This window comes from Mytilus edulis, chromosome 1 (genome assembly GCF_963676685.1).
Source record: "Mytilus edulis chromosome 1, xbMytEdul2.2, whole genome shotgun sequence".
NCBI lineage: Eukaryota > Metazoa > Mollusca > Bivalvia > Mytilida > Mytilidae > Mytilus > Mytilus edulis.
In genome coordinates, this window is record NC_092344.1 from 15596662 (window position 1) to 15617102 (window position 20441).

General features: G+C 30.7%; 1 protein-coding gene across 1 annotated transcript in view; it reads left to right on the forward strand.

Annotated features, from left to right (window-relative positions):
* Positions 1-20441, forward strand: part of LOC139510780 (dynein axonemal heavy chain 3-like) — a 130466-nt gene that overhangs the window by 104031 nt on the left and 5994 nt on the right. Inside the window, exons 72-86 of the mRNA XM_071297313.1 lie at positions 843-1003; positions 1342-1513; positions 2501-2626; positions 3102-3279; positions 5656-5763; positions 7901-7977; positions 8518-8604; positions 9149-9355; positions 9898-10035; positions 10756-11016; positions 11526-11618; positions 14599-14619; positions 15744-15842; positions 17775-17957; positions 20277-20369. Of these exons, the coding sequence (XP_071153414.1) occupies positions 843-1003; positions 1342-1513; positions 2501-2626; positions 3102-3279; positions 5656-5763; positions 7901-7977; positions 8518-8604; positions 9149-9355; positions 9898-10035; positions 10756-11016; positions 11526-11618; positions 14599-14619; positions 15744-15842; positions 17775-17957; positions 20277-20369 (2004 nt within the window). The remainder of the gene's footprint in view (positions 1-842; positions 1004-1341; positions 1514-2500; positions 2627-3101; positions 3280-5655; positions 5764-7900; positions 7978-8517; positions 8605-9148; positions 9356-9897; positions 10036-10755; positions 11017-11525; positions 11619-14598; positions 14620-15743; positions 15843-17774; positions 17958-20276; positions 20370-20441) is intronic.

Here is a 20441-nt window from a genome sequence, read left to right on the forward strand (position 1 = left end):
TGTATGGAATGATTGTAAGGTGTACATGTCTAGCTGGCAGGTGTCCTTTGACATTGACCTCATTTTCATGGTTCAGTGGTCAAAGTTAAGTTTTTGAGTTTTGGTCTTTTTTTCTAATACTATATGCAATAAGTCAAATATATTTGGTGTATGGAAATATTTCATGATCCATATGTCTGTCGCACAGGTTTTATTTGGCCTAGACCTGATTTTCATGGTTCATTGCTCAGTGTTAAATTTTTGTGTTTTGGTCTGTTCTCTTTAACTATAAGCAATAGGTCAACTATATTTGTTGTATGGAAGAATTGTTAGCTGTACATGTCTGCCTGACATAGTTCATCTGACCTTGACCTAATTTTCATGGTTCATTGGTCAATGTTTAGTTTATGTGACAGTTGTAATAAACCTTTATATTTAGGACTATCAACATAATATCAATGATTAGTAAAGAAGGCGACACATTACAGCGTGTGCACTCTTGTTTATATAATTCTGTAGGTTTACCTGTTTGAATGGTTTTACACTAGTCATTTTGGAGCCCTTATAGCTTGCTGGTCAATGTGAACCAAGGCCTGTGTTTACCTTTTACACATTATGACTTTGATGGATAGTTGTCTTATTGGCACTCATACCACATCTTCCTATTTATATATATAGGTTTATTTTGTTGTCTTTTTCCCTACTTATAATTGAATTAATGTACTCAGTTATTATAAAAGATGTTCTGTGCATAATACATTATTAGAAATCTAAGGTTGATAGTTCTGAGTTATGTATATAGTAAAACTGTTCTGTATGATTTAGTGTACAAAAAAAATATGTTCCACTTTTGTTAATTTCAGTCTATATTGAACAGTAAACAGACATCAGTGTTGAGTGAGAGAATAGATAACCTGAATGAACATTTTACCTATAGTATTTACCTCAATGTTTGTCGCTCATTGTTTGAGAAAGACAAGCTATTGTTTTCATTCCTGTTGTGTATTGGAATACAAAAGCAAGAGTAAGTTTTTGGACAGTAATAACATGTTATTGCCTTTCTTAAATATTAATTCCGAGATATGTCATTTGATTAATTTTGTCGCCTCATGGATTTTTACCTCTATCAAGTTTATTCATAGTTGGTTTATTTCAGGTGATAGGTTTTTCCACTTGGTATGAAAGTTGCTGAGACCTCATTCTTCAGACCTGTTCCATTCTTAAAATTTAATTAATTTTATCAATATGAAAAAAAATTCTAGTAGAAGAGTTCGTAAAATGGGACAAAACATTAAAGAGTTTTTTTTATTATCAGCTACATGACATTATTTTTTTATGGCTAAACAATATTTTATTTTACAGAGGGACAATTGATGACAGAGAATGGCGATTCTTACTGACTGGTGGTGTGGCTTTGGAGAATCCCTTCCCTAATCCTGCTTCAGCTTGGCTCCCTGAGAAATCCTGGAGTGAAATTGTACGATGCTCAGACTTACCTGCATTTAAAGGTTTTATGGACCAGTTTAAGAGCCTGGTATGTTTAGATAACTTTTAAAACAATGTGTCATTTTTATACCCCATTTATGGGCATTATGTTTTCTGGTCTGTGCATCCGTTCATTCATTTGTAAGTTTGATCGTCTTTCCATCTGTTCGTCCCTCTGTCACGCTTTAGGTTAAAGTTTTTGGTCGAGGTAGTTTTTGATGAAGTTGAAGTCCAATCAGCTTGAAACTTAGTACACAGAAAGATGTTCCATATGATATGATCTTTCTAATTTTGATTCCAAATTACAGTTTTTACCCCATTTTCACGGTCCACTGAACATAGAAAATGATAGTGCGGATGGGGCATCCGTGTACTAAGGACACATTCTTGTTTTTATATAAAACCTTTAAAAAATGTTATTTTCAAATGTTGTCTTGTATTTGAAACTCTTATATAGATATTTGGAATGAAGTAAGGCTGACACTTTTCACATAAAATGTTAACAACTTCAAAGCAAAATTTGTCTGTGAAAATGACCTATATAGATATAAGAAGATGTGGTATGAGTGCCAATGAGACAACTCTCCATCCAAGTCACAATTTGTTAAAGTAAACCATTATACATGTAGGTTAAAGTTCGATTTTCAACACAGAGCTTTGGTTCACACCAAACAGCAAGCTTTAAAGTGCCCCAAAAAATTACTAGTGTAAAACCATTCAAATGAGAAAACCAAGGGTCTAATCTAAAAAAAAGAGGAGAAACACTTATGAATCACATCAACTAATGACAACCACTGAATATCAGTTTCCTGACTTAAAACAGGTGCAAATAAATGCAGCGAGTTTAAACTTATGTATCTATATAGACTTGTAATGAAGATTTATTAAATTAGATAATGATATGTTTAACTATTTCTCTTAATTACATTTAATGACAAACAAAATAAAGACCTTGATATATGGGGTTATAGGAATTCATAGAAAATTTTCTTTAATTTGTTGATAATGACTGTAATATATTACATCTCTATTTTAGTTGTCACAATGGAAGACTATCTATGATTCCCCCTCACCTGAAACTGAAGATTTACCAAAGCCTTGGTGTGAAAGACTGGATAAATTACAGAAACTCATAGTCCTCAGATGTCTAAGACCTGATAAGGTTTGTATTTCCAGAAACTCTAGATCTTATATCTGAGATTTTACACAATTTTACAAATTTAAACATTGTTCATGTACTCATACTGTTAGTGGCTTTTAAAGTTGTGCTGAAAACATATTGTGACATAGTCATATTGTGACATAATCATATTATGACATTGTCTTATTGTGAAAATGCTAGATTGTGATAGACATATTGTGATATAGTCTTATGTGACAGACATATTGTAACATTGTCTTATTGTGACATAGTCTTATTGTGATATAGTAATACTGTGACATAGTTATATTGTGACAGACATATTGTGACATAGTCTTATTGTGACAGACATATTGTAACATTGTCTTATTGTGACATAGTCTTATTGTGACATAATTATATTTTGCTGGTTGGTTTTTATCTTACATTTAGGATGAAACATACATCAAATAAAACATAACCCCTCATAAAAAAAGTTTGTTTTTTTTGTTAACAGATGATTCCTGCTATCCAGAACTTCATTGTGGATACTATGGAACATAAGTATGTTGAACCACCAACCTTTGACCTGTCTCTCAGCTTTAGTGATTCATCATTTTTTACTCCATTGATATTTGTTCTCTCTCCTGGTGCTGATCCAATGGCTGGCCTCTACAGATTTGCCGAAGAGAAAGGTATATTTTTATTCAAATAATTCTTTCTAAGTAGAACAATATTTACATTTTGATGTGATTTTCTAAATAATTATAATTGAGTGGCTTACATAAAGATACATTTAGTCAGTTTTGCAGAAAGTTTAGCCTCATCTTAATTTTCCTTGTTTTAATTCCTTTTTTGAATAGTTTACAGTAAATGCTTCAAGGCTTGTACAGATTAGATTTATTTATTCATATGTGATTTGTAAAATCATTTCACTGTAAAATCGACTAGTTCACAGTGATACTTTAAACCTATATAGTTTTGCATAATGGAAGAAATTAGGCTATAGATTATATGTTTTTTAAGATTGGCTAGTCATAGACCACAGTTAATAAATGCTAGTTATATAGTTACTGGTACATGTGAGCTAGTAAACCTTTAGGAATGAAATTCATCAAGTAGTTTTGTGGTTTTTTTTTTAAATAATTGAATTACAAACTTCAAAAAATTATTAGGAAACCTTTAGCTTAAAATAATTTTTATAAAGTTTTCTGTCAATAGTTTTGGAAAAAATATTCAGTTTTAGTTGGAAAATAAAATGTGCATTTGTTTTTAATGTTAAAATATGTCTGATTTCAACAAATCTATTTTCATTCTTTTCAATTTATCCTTTCAAATTAATGAAATGCTTTATACCTATGATTAATTAACAAAATATTTATCTGAAACAGGAGTTTCTTACCATGTTCCCAAAACATTTAATGACATTAAGTGTAAGTTATATTTGGGTTTTAGTTCTGTTGTTCATCATACCACTTTAGGTTTAAGGGAATACAATGAGTTTGATTGAACTGTTCTCACAGAGTTAAGGGATAGATCATATGGATTTTGATTTTATTGTGCTCTCAGTGTTATAAGAGTTTATCATTGCAATATAGGATTAATAGATACAAGAGTTTTGATTTTATTGTGCTCACTGAGTTTCTGGTCATTTGGTTAAGTGTTTTTGCATTACTTGCAGGTTATTTGAAATAAATCATTAAAGCTTTTAGTAATTTTAGTTGCATTGTACACCATACAAGTGGGATTTTTAAACAAATAGTGATGGAATTACAGTAAAATTGGAGAATAAACCAAAATAGAAGAATTTGATTTTACTTTAATAAAAATGAATTATATCAAAAACTATTTCAAGCCTAAACTTTTTTTAAAGATTTAAATAAAAATCAAAAAGCTGAATATAAGAAAATGAAGATGCTTAATACAAAATTTTCTCAGATAGAGAAATATATATGTAGGACTCTAAAGTGTGATGGTACTCGTAAAGTGCAATGGTCACGCTAAAGTGCGATGGTCTACGCTAAAGTACGATTGTGTATCACGCTAAAGTGCGATGGTTGTTTGTTTGCTAAAGTACGATTAAATATCACGCTGAAGTGTAATGGATCAAAAGGGTAATTAATGTTAAAGGGCTTAAAACTTTAAGCAACACGGATGTTAATAAATAATCTTTTTGCAAAAGCTAGTATGCTTAGGTTTTATAACATATGTGATAGACTTTATAATTACCGGTAGGCTTAAGTGATTGTTTTTAAATCAAGAAGAATGACCACGTAGTTATTGCTAAAATGTTAATTTAAGTGTGACAAAAATCTATATATCCTGTATATGATTTTTTTTTAAATTCGGGCCGGTTTCAAATATTTTGATAATTGGCGTTTCTTGCCGTTCACACAGTCTATCACTAATGTGAACATCCCCCCTGAAAGTCGTCATTGTAAATTACAAATTCGAAATTCGTTTATTGTGTGACATTAATTTGTTTAAAAAATTATTAATTTAAATGAGGGGGAAATGCAGTGATTACCAAGCTTTTTCCTTTTTCGCAGTGAGTACAAATAAAATGTACAAACTAATGTTTTAGCGCATAATATATGATTTACGCATGAAAAAATGTACCTTTATTTCACCGACTTTACTTTTCAATAAAATCAATAGTATTTTAACAGGGACCGCAAAGTAAACTGCAACATAAACAATGATTTTAATATAGCCGTTAGCTTCTAATAGAAACAAGATAAAGGATACTTATGCACTTTAAGTTGTTAATAAAATATTCTACAATTTTCTTACAGCATGTTCATTTTTGTGTTTGTATAAACGACCGTTCACATAATAATCCATAGTTCCTTTATTACGTCTATACTTTCGCGGACAATTGCACTTTAGCGTATAGAGGCATCGCACTTTAGCGCAGACCATCGCACTTTAGCGTGACCATCGTACTTTAGAGTCCTACATATATATAGTGTCAATTGATATTGAACTTTTTTTATTTCCTATTTCCCTCTTGTATGGTTTTAAGATTTGATTTTTTACCTTATAATTAACACTTATCCTAACGTTAACAGGTCTACTCCCTAGGATCATTAAACCAAAGGTCGAAATGACCAAGGCCGAATCCAAAATGAGACTTATTTCATCAATTATTGGACTTAATCCAAAACAAGAAAGTGAGAGTATGTCACGTAGATCATATATATATATGTCTACAAACATGCATGCCAAATTAGATGCACACACTTGGTCGGGAATGCACATTATATGTCATAATCACATATATATGGAGTTAGATGAATTTTATAATTGCTTCATGTTTAAAAAAAAGTTTTTATATTAAAATTTCTGCAATATAGCTTATTGACCTGGTGTCTATGTTAAATTTAATAAAAGATAATTAATGCAGCAATTATAGTTTTCATTTAACACTTTATACTTTATTTTTCAGTCTTGAATTTGTGTAAGGAACACAAAACCTACTCTTCAATATATTTTCAAACAATAGATTATTATTCATTAAATATTCATGTATATGAACTAGATTTGATAATTCACAAGTGTTTATTAGTAGATACTATAACTTGATTATTTTTAAAAATTTCAAAAACTTTTAAAAGAAAATATAAGCAAAGTTTTATTAATGATTTAAATTAACCTAGGTGTGTATAAATATTAGTGCATGTTCTGTTCCAAATAATAACAATTGCATGATACATATATAAATCTAACTGCATGTGTGGTTATAGAATTTTCTTCATCCATAGTGATTTTGAATTAAAATTTCTACAATGTTTCTAAATAGTAAAGCATTGTAATATTAATTTTTTACAGCAATTGTTCATTATTATTCAATAAAATGCTTATAATGTGTTGGATTTAATATTTTCAAAATTACCCTAATTTGGACCCCAGAAAAAATTATAGCTTGACTATGTGAAAATTTGATATGTATAATAATTAACTATTCCCATGTTTAGTAGCCCCTGTAGAACTGTTATGTCTAACTTGATATTGTTATTTTTTTTTAAATTTATTTTGTTACTGTCATCTTTGTTGTTGTTTCAATGCTACTTTAAGTGCCACTTTTGGGCTATTTTGTGGCGGTCAGTTTTTATAGATGGAAGAAGCTGGAGTGCCAAGAGAAAACCACTAACCTTTGATAGGAAAACTGACAATCCTAGTCAATTAAAATTGGAATCAAGTGCACCTGTACAAGCAGGGTTCAAACTCACAACCTCAATGTTAAATGGCTAGTGATTACAGTAGTAGAACTACTTAGACCACTTGGCCAACGAAAAATATTCAATAAGTGCATTTGTTCATCTGTAATTTCACAAAATATCATAATCCTATAACTATCTTTAATTTAAATAAACTCATCATAGATACAAGGATTGAAATTTTGTATTTGTGTAGACGGCATGTTTCGTCTATAAAAGATTCATCAGTGACACTCTGAACAGAAAAAGTTAAAAAGGCCAAATAAAGTACGAAGCTGAAGAGCATTGAGGACCAAAACTTCCTTAAAGTTTATTTAAATTCAGACAAAAGTAATTCATTCTGAAATTTTTAGGTTTCTTTTAAAATTAATCACATGGGTGTTGAAAATTCCTAATGCTGCATGGTAGCCTGCTGCATTATATATTCTCACACCTAAATACACAATAGATATGCCTTTGGCTGTATAACGAGTTAATACTCTATAAATGAAATATCTCTATTTTGATAATAAGATAAATCCTGTATATATTCTGTAACTGTGTATTATAATTCAAATATTACTGGCAATAGTTCATCTTTTCTGTCTATGAGTAATTTACCACTTTGCTGCAATACTGTAAAAACAGAATTTTTTAAATCTGTTTCTTTTAAATTTATTCATCAAGAATTAAAGCTTGTGGCAAAAATTTGTATCTTTTCTTGTGGTAAAGTTAATTTAAAATATCTGAGTTCATTAAATAATTTTAAAGATATTGCAGTAAATGCTGTCCATGCTTATTAGGTTTCAGGATTATTATTAATATTAATACATATGTATATGTATATGAAATATTTTAATTCTCTGGGTAAGGCATTTTAATCTAAAAACTCTCAATAATTTTTAACACAAATTATTCATATGTATGCAAATAAGTCTTTATCTTTATACATTATAAATATGAAATATATTTTCTGTGGGTAAGGCGTTTTAATCTGAAACTCTCAAACATTTTTAACACAAATTATTCATATGTACACAAATTAATCTTCATATGATATAAAACATGAATAAAACTTTCCATTTTCAGATAATAACTTTTATTCCCTATATTACAGCTCCTGGCAGTAAAGGTTTGCAGACTATTTCTTTAGGCCAAGGTCAAGGTCCTATAGCAGAGAAGATGATACAAGAGGTAAGATAGGTTTCTATGATTTTGCTATTCACTTGCTCTTGAGAGGAAAAAATAATGTAACGAAAATTAAGGTTCAATATATGAATATATAGAGATTTGGGATACTTCAATATATAAGAAATATCAAAAAGACATCTTTCTAGAAAGCAACTTATAGTCTTCAACAATAGACTCGTGTCTATACACTATGTCAAGCTGTGAAATTGTCCTGAGTTGTCAATGAATATAACAGAATATAAAAAAGAAAATCATTCAACAAAAAATAATTCATGTGTTCATTGATTGTATGCTGTTATAATTTTTTATTACTTACCCTTTTGGAGAATCTGATATCACCATCGGATATCACCATCTGATATCACCATCGGATATTTGTGGGTTCTGTGTTACTCAGTCTTATATTTTTCTGTGTTGTGTTTTGTATTCAATTGTTTAACTTTTTGAAGTAGACATAATTGTTTTGGTGCAGAAATTGTGTATACTTGTGAACAGAGGTTTAAATTGAATGAACTTGTCTTAATGATTATAACCTATTTTTAGGCTGTTGAAGATGGGACATGGGTGGTGTTACAGAATTGCCATTTAGCAGCATCATGGCTTGGAGAGTTAGAGAGAATATGTGAAACAGTAAGTAAACAATCATTAGTTAGCCAGACAGTAAATGGCTTGGAGAGTTAGATAGAATATGTGAAACAGTTAGTAAACAATCATTAGTTAGCCAGACAGTAAATGGCTTGGAGAGTTAGAGAGAATATGTGAAACAGTAAGTAAACAATCATTAGTTAGCCAGACAGTAAATATGAAGTTATAAGTATAGGATTTTTTTGTTGTTGTTATATATTCATGTGCTACACAAGAAGATTTTAGTTCCTTTGCTGTGAATTGAATAGATTGCAGTGGCAAACATTACACTGAAATGAACATGTGGCTTAATGATCATTTCATTTTTGTAGAACAATATTTTTTCGCAGGTATATTATGACAGAGGAGTTTAAAATAGTATGATTTGATTTCTATGTGAAAAAAAAAATCTTTCTGAAAAACAATGTACAATTCACATAATCAATTAGCAGCAGTACCGACTGCAATTATAGCAAAACTAACTGAGGAAGTTTATAATGTTGTGCCAAAAAAATTGAGGATTAAAATCATTCAACTTTTCTATGTTTAGATCATCACAGATCCCGCTAAAACCAAGCCATCATTTAGACTGTGGCTGACCAGTTATCCTTCACCTGTCTTCCCAGTATCTGTACTACAGAATGGTGTCAAGATGACCAATGAACCTCCCAAAGGTCTACGAGCAAACCTGCTCAGATCGTACCTCAATGATCCTATCTCAGACCCAGAATTCTTTAATTTGTGCAATAAACCTGTGGTAAGTACCGTAATAATATCATGTATGTCACTATAAATTTCTTATTAAAGCCAATTTTAGTCAACTCCTATTGTATGACGACCAGGATAAACTGACCTTTCAAAACTTAAGGTTAAATATTTTCTAGGTAAGCTAATATACCGTACCTATTTAAATGGAGGCAAAGAAAATGTAATTTATGTGATACAGGTGTTTTACAAATTACATTTAAGTCTTCAAAATGTGAATGCATATACAGTTTTGTGTTTTAAAAGATAGCTGAATATTTCAGATCTAGAAAGCTCAATAAAATTGAGGATGGAAATGGGGAATGTGTCAAAGAGACAACAACCCAACCATAGAACAGACAACAGCAGAAGGTCACCAATAGGTCTTCAATGGAGCTAACTCTGCAATATTCCAGATCTAGAAGTTTTACTTGTTTGTTATTATGGTACATGTATTCATTTTCTTTTTATTATTGGCAGATTAGAAAACAATGAATTTTAAAGAGTTGTCAAATTGATGAATTGAATTTACGTATATAAATGATATGATTTCAGGTTTTTGAGAAGCTATTATTTGGATTGTGTTTCTTCCATGGCTTGGTACAAGAGAGGAGGAAGTTTGGTCCATTAGGTTGGAATATACCATATGAATTTAACGAATCAGATCTCAGAATATCTGTCAGACAACTTGAGGTAATTCATTAAACCACATCTGATACTTGCATAAATGTTTAATAGATATAAGAAGATGTGGCATGAGTGCCAATGAGAAGACTCTCCATGCAAGTCACATATTGTGAATGTTAAACGTTATAGGTCACACCATGTTTACTGTGGTTTTTTTTCATGAATTTTCTGTTGATTTAGCGTACAATATAATGTACTGGTCAGTGGTGGATCCAGAAATTTTCATAAGTGGGGGCCCACTGACTGCCTAAGAGGGGCCCGCTCCAATCATGCTTCAGTGATTCCCTATATAATCTACCAAATTTTTCCCAGAAAAGGGGTGGCCGGGTACCCAATGTGCCCCCCTTAAATCTGCCTCTGCTGGTAACTATCCATTTTAAAGGAATGCATTAAAGGCCTTACATAGAGATGCATTCAGTAAATATAGAATCTGAACTTTGACAACTGCCGTGAATGATTTATTGATTTGATTTTTTTTTAAATTGCTTAGAAGAAAAGGATTTTTACTTTTATTTGATAGAAATTCTGTAAAAAAAAGTCTCATTTTGGTGTAATATGATTTATTGATTTTTCTACTTACTAGTTGTTACATATGATATTTTTCTCATAATGAAAGCCCATAGTAATAATGAAACGAAACGAAAATGAACAACTGATTCTCAAGAATTCCAGTCGTAATACAAATCTGAACTTCTTATTATCATCATTATTGTCTTTCCTTTACAGATGTTTGTCAATGATTATGATGCACCACCATTGGAAGCCCTGACATATTTAACTGGAGAGTGTAACTATGGTGGCAGAGTCACAGATGACCTTGACAGAAGGTTAATTCTTAGTCTGCTGAAAATATTTTACTCTGAAGAGATTATTTCAGATGATGAATATAAGTTTTCTACAAGTGGATTGTACTATGCTCCACCTAAAGGAACATACAATAATTATATTGAGTACATCAGGAAATTACCACTGATGCCACATCCTGAGGTATGCATGAGTTAAATTTATCTATCCTTAATTAGAAGTATCATTAGTATACACCTTATTGCTATTTGTACTCGTTAACAAGACATCACAGATGTCCCTATAAATTTCTGACAACACCAGGGAAAGTTTTTGATCACATGTTTTAGAAATTATGTCAATAGGTCAAGTGTGACAAAATCTTGTTTCCCTTACTTTGAAATATCTTTACAACTATATAAGGAAATTTAAACATTTTTTTTCCATTCATAATAAAATTAAAACTGGAAAAGAAGTCTAAAAGAGTAATCTGTTAGTTTTTTTCTTTACAAGAATGAGATAGATATGATATGGTTAATCTTAAATATGAATTCGAAAGTTTGAAGAAAGGACCCAAACTTTCAAATCATCCGAAAATGACTGAAATTATGTGAAAAAATCTGGAACCTTGATTTAAGCAGTACAGTGATTAAAAGCTTATATTGTTTGAAAGAAGTGAAATGATTGATTTGAATTTTTATATAATATTTCAGGTGTTTGGCTTACATGAAAATGCAGATATATCTAAAGACCAACAAGAAACTCAGCAGTTATTTGAAGGGATCCTTCTAACGTTACCACGTCAGGTGAGGCAATGTACCAGTAATTGTACAGAATGTATATTAATCTGTATATAAAAAAAATTCCATGTAGAACATAACTTGTATTCTCGATTGCTAGAAATAATATTAGAAAATAGCTGATACCAAAAACCAATTAGAAAATGCTTTTCATCCCTTAAATATATGATTTTTTTCTCAGCTGTGAAAAAATATTCTGTAAAAGTCAAAAGATATTATGAAGCATTGATTGAGATGAATTATAATTCCATGTTACCATATGTATCACTAATTACTGTTAAGATCACTTAGTTTAACAGTAGTATTTGATCCACAGAAAATTGGAAAAAATGTATAGTGAATTGAATAAAGATTGCTTGAATGTTGAGATTTGTTGAAAATTTCATAAATTGTAAAAGGAGTGAAAAATTCCATACTGCTGTAATTTTGCCAAAAAAATTAGAAAAGAAAAATATGAGTTATTTTGTTGTCAGATTTTTTCTGTTTAAACGTTATATTTTCACTGAAAAGACCAAGGATTTGTCTTTTTGTTCCTATTCAATCTTTCGTTTTAGACATTTTATTTACTTTATTACTTGTAAATTGTTTACCTTAAACTTATTTGTTTTTGTTTATTTTTACCCTTATTTTGCATGCATGGTATGTGTTTGTGTGTTTTTTGTGTGAATAGGACCCGGTACTAATTTCTTCATTCATTGTTTTTTTACTTCACTTTTATTTTTATTTGCTTATGAACTTATGTTTATCTCTTCGCCCAACCAACTATGAAAGTGCCACTTGCTTTCAAGTACAGATGTAAGGTACTAAAAATCATTTCAAAATGATCTTTTTGTCTTACAATTGATGTATTATGTTTATTGACAAAAGTCCATGGTAGAATTAGGTGGGGACCTCGGTGTCGTCCATGATAGAATTAGGTGGGGTCCTCAGTGGCCAAGTGCTTTAAGTAGTTCTACTACTGTAATCACTAGCCAGTCTACACTGAGGTTGTGAGTTCCAAATGTCTGTTTTTGCTGAAGCAGACGGCCTCTTAAGCATGGGTTTTCCTGCTGGATTGGTGAGGTAAGGGGATTTAATTTGTATACCAAATTCAACCCTTTAATTTTTGGTCAGTTGACATTTTATTTATAGTAATAAAGGTAAACACTTGTGATTAGGTCACCATGAGCATAGGCGGATTTAGAGGGGATCACCCCCCACCCTTTTGTGGGAAATATTTAGTTGATTATATAGGGATTCACTGAAACACAACTGGAGCCCTCTCTTATGATTATTTCTGGATCTGCAACTGATGACATTCATTAATGATTTTAATGAAAACTTTAATAATGATCAGGGATTAAGTGGCCTTTATGATGACTCTATTTCTTTATTTCTATTTTTACCTTTTTGAGTTGTTTTATTTGCAGTTTTATTGCTTCTATACAGTGCTTTATTATGGTTTGGAAAGAGAATCTGGGAATCTTTTTTCAAGATTTTTCATCATTACAGATCTTTCACAATTTGATCTTTAATACATTTATAATTAGTGTGACTGGGTTGCATCCTTGATGTTTTGCTTTCAAACTTTTGAGCTACATTTATGGTTACCTAGTGCTTAATAAATGTTAAAAAACAACATTATGTGGAGATTTGTTAACATCCAATGTCTGTTATTACAGATCATTTTAGGGTTGGTTTTACTGGTAATTTAGCTTTCTGATTTCCAATGAACAAAACCTTAGCTTGAGAAATTAGAAATTACCGGTACATATATTGTTATCTGAATAAATCTGACAGAAACTTACCTTTGTTTTAGTAAGAAGGAGCAATAATCCTCTGTAAGCAAAGTCTTGTATACATTGGTACTTGACTTAACTTTGATAATGGAAACTGGAAACCACATGAAAATGTTCTGAGAAATTTGATGAATAACATAGCCAATTGCTTTGCTATTTATTACTTTTGAAAAATAAGTAGATGTGTATGATTGCCAATGAGACAATTATCCACTAATGAACAATGTTGTTAAGAACTTCAAATCGCCATACATCCATCAACAATGAGAAAAACACATACCTTGAAGTAAGCTATAAAAGGTGCACAAATATCAAAATAACAACCAAGTCAAAAGAGAAAACAACTTCCTAATTTCAGCTTATATGACTGCAAATGGTCAGAATTTTCATAGCATCATACTATGGTTAAAATAAAGGTTTAGTAAAGAAACCATCAAACTTGTATGTTGGAGAGAAAAAAATAATCAGCTCTTGGAAATAACTATCAATGACAAAATATTAATTATTGAATTTGCTATTTATGTTTCTATAGATAGTGAAGGTGAGTAGGGACATCGTAGCTGAAAACGTTGATCATTTATTTCTTGATTGCTCTGTTTGATTACAACTCTAGATCCTAAATGATCTTTAATCTTATGTAGAAGGGAAAATATATCTATGATAATTGCATGAAACGTAGTAATATATATGCATGTTTTTGTATGAATTTATCACCAAATAGTATTTTTACAGATTGAATGTTTAGTGATATTACGTTCACACATTTCTAAGCAACAGAACACTTCTAATGATATTTATTCAGTATACATTGTATTACACTATAGATGATTTCTTTTCACAGTTTTAACTATTTTTGTTTCAGTAGCGATCATTTTATTTATCAGTTTTAGTAATACACAGACAGATCTATATACTGTAAATTAAGAAATTATTGTGTGCAATTCTTATTGCAATTTTGTCATTTTAGACATGAGATTTTAATTTTTGTGATATTGAGAAAAATCCTGTTTAATTCATTTAAAAAATTTCAAAATGCAATTTTAAATTGATGTGATTATAACCATGTTGCATTTTATTGAATAATAAAAACACTGCAATAATTTTTGAATTTACAGTATTTTAGACACTTGAATTGTCTAGTTATATTCAATATTATATTTGAATATCTATAAGCTGAATTACTTTAGTAAAACATTTCACAATTTCAGGAAATTAAAGATGGTGATAATGTAAGCTTCTGGGTGAAAAATCCTGTCTAAATTCATTTTGTTTCCTTTATTAATGTTGTGTATAAGTTTGAAAATAATACTGTTAACCCCACATAAACAAGGACTGTCCTGCTAATGTGTTTGGATCAGAAGAAAACAAATTAAAAAAAGTTATTGACTTTTTTTTTTTTTTACAGGATAGTCCTTGTACAAGCAGAAACACTGATATTTTTAAATCCATTCTTATCCTTAAAAGAGTTTTACCTTATTATAAGCGCACTTGATTGAAATGAAGTCTTTCTGTTTTGATATTTGAATTTTTTTAAATAAGGAATTTCTAAATTTTATGTTGTGAGGTTATATACAGAATACATATATATGTTATTTTAGGAATCTAGCATGTATTTATATGTCACCTGTATATTTATGAAATATTATATTATATTCACTATTTATGTTATTACATGTATATGAAAGGATAACATATATGTATTATATATTTATGTATGTGAATATTTAAAAAAAAATTTGTATAAAAGCATTTCTTGTCACAAATCTCTCACTTTTTGCTTTATTGCTGTTCGTGAATGAGAACAAAAAGAATTCTAATGCAACAAATTTGTAACGTTCATTTTGATTGGATAACGTCACATATTTACATGGCATCAATTGACATAAACTTAGTAAACTTATTTTGTGACCATCAAATCCCCAATTGATGCTGTCGGAGCTTAAAATACAATACAGTTATCTCCTAAATGCATATGATAAAGTAAAAGTAAATTTGGTCAGAGACATATATATTAATATGTTTCTGATTTGGTCTTTAATTGAACCAGTATAAACTGCTAAAATTAGGCAATTAATGATTTGATTCTAGTAACATATAAAAATTATTGATTCATATCTGGGTTTTTTTAACAAAAAAAATAAGAAAATAAAAAATCCTGATATTGATTTGTTTAAAATATTGCATATTCCATTGAGACTCGGTTTGTTCTCATTTTCTCACAATATCACATTTATGTTATTACGCACATGTATAAACAATATTGTATGTATATTTTTTCAGACTATGGTCATATACAGATTTGTACTGCTTTCTAGTGCAGAAAATAAATAATATTTTACTTTATTTTTAACAGTCTGCAGGTGGTGGGAAGTCATCTCAAGAAATCATTGAAGAATTGGCATCAGATATTTTGTCAAAAATTCCACCAGATTTTAACTTGGATGAAGTTCAGGTAATAAAAAAAGGTGTTACAGTAATTAGTAAAATATTATTTCTTGTGATTTTGATTGGATAACATCAAAGTTTTGAAGGATTATTTTTTTTCATGACTGAACCAAGGACAGTGCCATCATATGAATTAATGCAATAGGACATTAACCCAAAACAAAATCAAGAATACATAGAGAGATCAGCACACAATCTTCAACAGTTGCCAAGTGCTTAACTCTGTCAAGCTCTAAATTATCTAAAATCAGTTTAAGATGTGAATGAATTTAACAGACCCAACCAAACTATTGCCATTTACACCAAATTATCCAATATGACAAAAACATTTAGACAAAGATTAACCACTTACATGTGCCTGCCTTCCAGATGTTTTTTATGTCCCATTTATGGGCATTATGTTTTCTGGTCTGTGCGTCCGTCTGTTCGTTCGTCCGTTCGTCCTTCTGTCCGTCTGTATGTCCGTTCGTCCCGCTTCAGGCTAAAGTTTTTGGTCGAGGTAGTTTTTGATGAAGTTGAAGTCCAATCAACTTGAAACTTAGTACACATGTTCTTTATGATATGATCTTTCTAATTTTAATGCAAAATTAGAGATTTTTCCCCATTTTCACTGTCCACTGAACATAGAAAATGATAGTGTGGATGGGGCATTCGTGTACTTAGGACACATTTTTGTTTATTGCGAACCCTATCTTAGTTTTCCATAGATTCACCTGCAAGTTACCTGTCCATTTAAACTTTTGGCAGTTCTATTGTCCCATCTAACAAATACAACAGGTATTGTTCTCTGTGTAGTTTATTCACTGGGACCTTTAAATTTCTTCCAAGAGAAATATATCACTCATTGATTAATTTACCTGAACAAAAAATTGAACTGTCAATGAAGAAAAAATACTTATACCAATACTAAGTAAGGACTCACAAAACTGCATGTGGTGTTGTATTTATTCGATACCTGGAGTAACTCGTTTTTAATGTGTTCAATATTACATTTGTAATACTGATTCAAAAATTAAAAGTTGATTTCTGATCAAATATTCGATATTTTTGTGTGTTTGATAAATAAAAATTTGAATATTATTATTTTTAAATTAAGGTCTTCATAAACATAAGTCTATTAATGAACAACAACAAAAACATGTAAATTCATTGGAAAATACTAAAAAATGTGTCTGAAATAAACGTTTTAGTATTAAACCAGATTTTATATTGAACAGATTGAAAATATATTAATGATAATATTGAATAAATACAATATTGCATACAGTTTATGTGAGTTATTAGAAGTATTTCAATAAAAAAGAAGATAATCTTTTGGTCAGGTAAATTAATCAATGAGTGATATATTTCTCCTAGAAGAAATTTAAAGGTCCCAGTGAATAAACTACACAGAGAACAATAACTGTTGTATTTGTTAGATGGGACAATAGAACTGCCAAAAGTTTAAATCGACAGGTAACTTGCAGGTGAATCTATGGAAAACTAAGATAGGGTTCGCAATAACATAAAAATGGCCTGCTATTAAAGATTTAATATCAGTTTTAGGAGATGTTTAATAAACTATCATAAACTGTTTCTCATCTGCTGAAATGCAAGGAGTTAATTATGTTTGATATGTGTGTTTATCACTTACAGAGGGTGAATATAAATGAGAACAAACGTGAAAATTACACAACTATTAACAAAAGTGAGTGTTATTGCCCATAAAATATAAATGTAAAATGAAGTTCAAAGCTATTTTTATAAGACCGCAATAATTGAAAAATTTTTGGTCGTATATTGGTATCATTCCTATTACAATTGCAAATGACACTTGTAGCCCCCTATCAACCCCCCCCCCCCCTTTTCCAAAAAAAAAAATTAAATTGAAGACTTGAATTTTCTGCAACTATGGATACTAATTGAGTAAATTGTAAGTAATTTATGATTTTTTCCTCAGAACCGTTATCCAGTAAGATATAACGAGTCCATGAACACTGTACTGCTACAGGAACTGATACGATTTAACAGATTGATACAAGTGGTCAGAACATCTCTGCAGGATATTAAAAAAGCAATAAAAGGATTGGTTGTAATGTCAGCTGACCTGGAGGATGTATTTGATAGTATGATGGTGGGAAAGGTAAGTTAATCTCAATGTCAGCTGATGTTGATGACATATTTGATTGGTGGTAAAGGTAAGCTAATGTCTATATCAGCTTACCTGGAGGACGTATTTGATAGTATGATGGTGGGAAAGGTAAGTTAATCTCAATGTCAGCTGATGTTGATGACATATTTGATTGGTGGTAAAGGTAAGCTAATGTCTATATCAGCTTACCTGGAGGACGTATTTGATAGTATGATGGTGGGAAAGGTAAGTTAATCTCGATGTCAGCTGATGTTGACGACATATTTGATTGGTGGTAAAGGTAAGCTAATGTCTATATCAGCTTACCTGGAGGACGTATTTGATAGTATGATGGTGGGAAAGGTAAGTTAATCTCGATGTCAGCTGATGTTGATGACATATTTGATTGGTGGTAAAGGTAAGCTAATGTCTATATCAGCTTACCTGGAGGACGTATTTGATAGTATGATGGTGGGAAAGGTAAGTTAATCTCGATGTCAGCTGATGTTGACGACATATTTGATTGGTGGTAAAGGTAAGCTTATGTCTATATCAGCTGACCTGGAGGACGTATTTGATAGTATGATGGTGGGAAAGGTAAGTTAATCTCGATGTCAGCTGATGTTGACGACATATTTGATTGGTGGTTAAGCTTATGTCTATATCAGCTGACCTGGAGGATGGATTTGATAGTATGATGTTGGGAAAAGTAAGTTAAATCTTTGTTAATATCAAGTGAAAAAAAGAACTATCAAATTTTACAGCTGTAATTGTAAATATCAAAAATGTTTATGACGTTTGGATAGAAAAATCTTCAGAGTATTCTAACTTTCAAAAGATCATTATAAGGAAAGATAAGACTATAATGTTTACCTGTTCAGCGATTACTCTTAGAAATTAATGTGGTTTTTTTTGCTACATACCAGCATAAACCTTTTTACTATACATTTCTTTGTAAAAATAAATGTGGGTTATCTCCCCTTATAATCCCAACTTTTTATTTGTTAAAAATAAAGTGAATATCCTAATATTAAGTTGCAAAAATTCAGTTTTGCTGGAGTTTTGCCATTTTTTTTTTATCCTACTCTAAATATATAGCTCTTTACATTTGCAGTATGCTCATACAAAAGTTTCCGAGATGAGGAGAAATGCAAAATGATATTTGCAAAATTGAAAACTTAGTTGTTGTTAATCTTTTTGCATCTTTGCATAGCTATCAGTTTTCTCAATTATCTGTTGTAAAAGGTGGTCAGATAAGAACAGTTGGAAAAAGTCAATTATATCCTTCTCTGGGCCTAATATATTTTGTGGACCAGTAGTTTTTCTAGGTTGGAACAGATGGGGGAGACCTCTTTCATAAATATCAAACTCTTGGTGCCATCCATCATTGTTGGGTGCATCACCGGCATTATTTACGTCAACAAGTTGTGGTTCATCATTATTGTCATCAGACAGTTCACTTTCAACATCATTTATCAGAAAATCATCACCAATGCCGTTTTGGGCTAATTGCACTTGATATCTTTGGCATGCAAGTTCGATTTCACCCGCCGAAAACCCCTTAAACTCTTCCTCTGAAGTGTCGAACATTTTTGTATTTTCAAAATGTTACAGACGACATTTTACTATATTTACTACGATTTTGGCGTCCTTGACACCGAGCAGGTGGGAGAGGAAAGTGATTGGATAGTTTTATTTAGATTTTCCATAAAAGGAGTGCGACCTTTTGCACTCGTGGGAAAATGGAATAGCCGCGCCCACGGAAGTCCAATTATTACTTGACTTTTATTCTCCATGAAGTTTTGAAAAGCATTTTTCGTTATTCTAATCATTATATAAATCAAATTAATAATGAAATTATATTTGACTTTCCTTCCGAATAACATTTTCTTGACCTAAAAGGTCACATGTTCGCATCACATGTCTTGTACAAAATGGCGACGACTTATTTTGTTTGTTGACGCTACCGATCTTTCATTGTACTATGGTAAATATTAGGCGTCAAACTCAGTAAGAATACGTATTCTTATACTGTAACATGCAAGCTTGTTGAAAACCTTGATATTTATTGGGTTAAACGTAGCTTTACGGGGGAAATGAGTTAAAAAGACGAAAATTATTTTCCTCACGTGATTGTCAATGCATGAAAGCATTGTTCGGCCTGGCTACGGGGATGACTCAACGCATTGTTCGGCCTGGCTACGGGGATGCCTCAATGCATTGTTCGCCTTGAAAGGGTTTTAATTAATTAACAAGGATGGATTTAAATAAAATGTACGATTTTTGTATTTTATGAATGAAAAATTAATATGAAAGTTAATTCATTTTTAGGTGCCATCTGTCTGGGCTTCCAAATCTTATCCATCCCTAAAGCCTCTAGGGTCATATATAACAGATCTTATAGCCAGATTACAGTTCTTTAAGGTAATGTAACATTTAAAATACTGAATAAGCAAATAAATTTCACTAGCAATTCATTGATACAACTTTTAAATT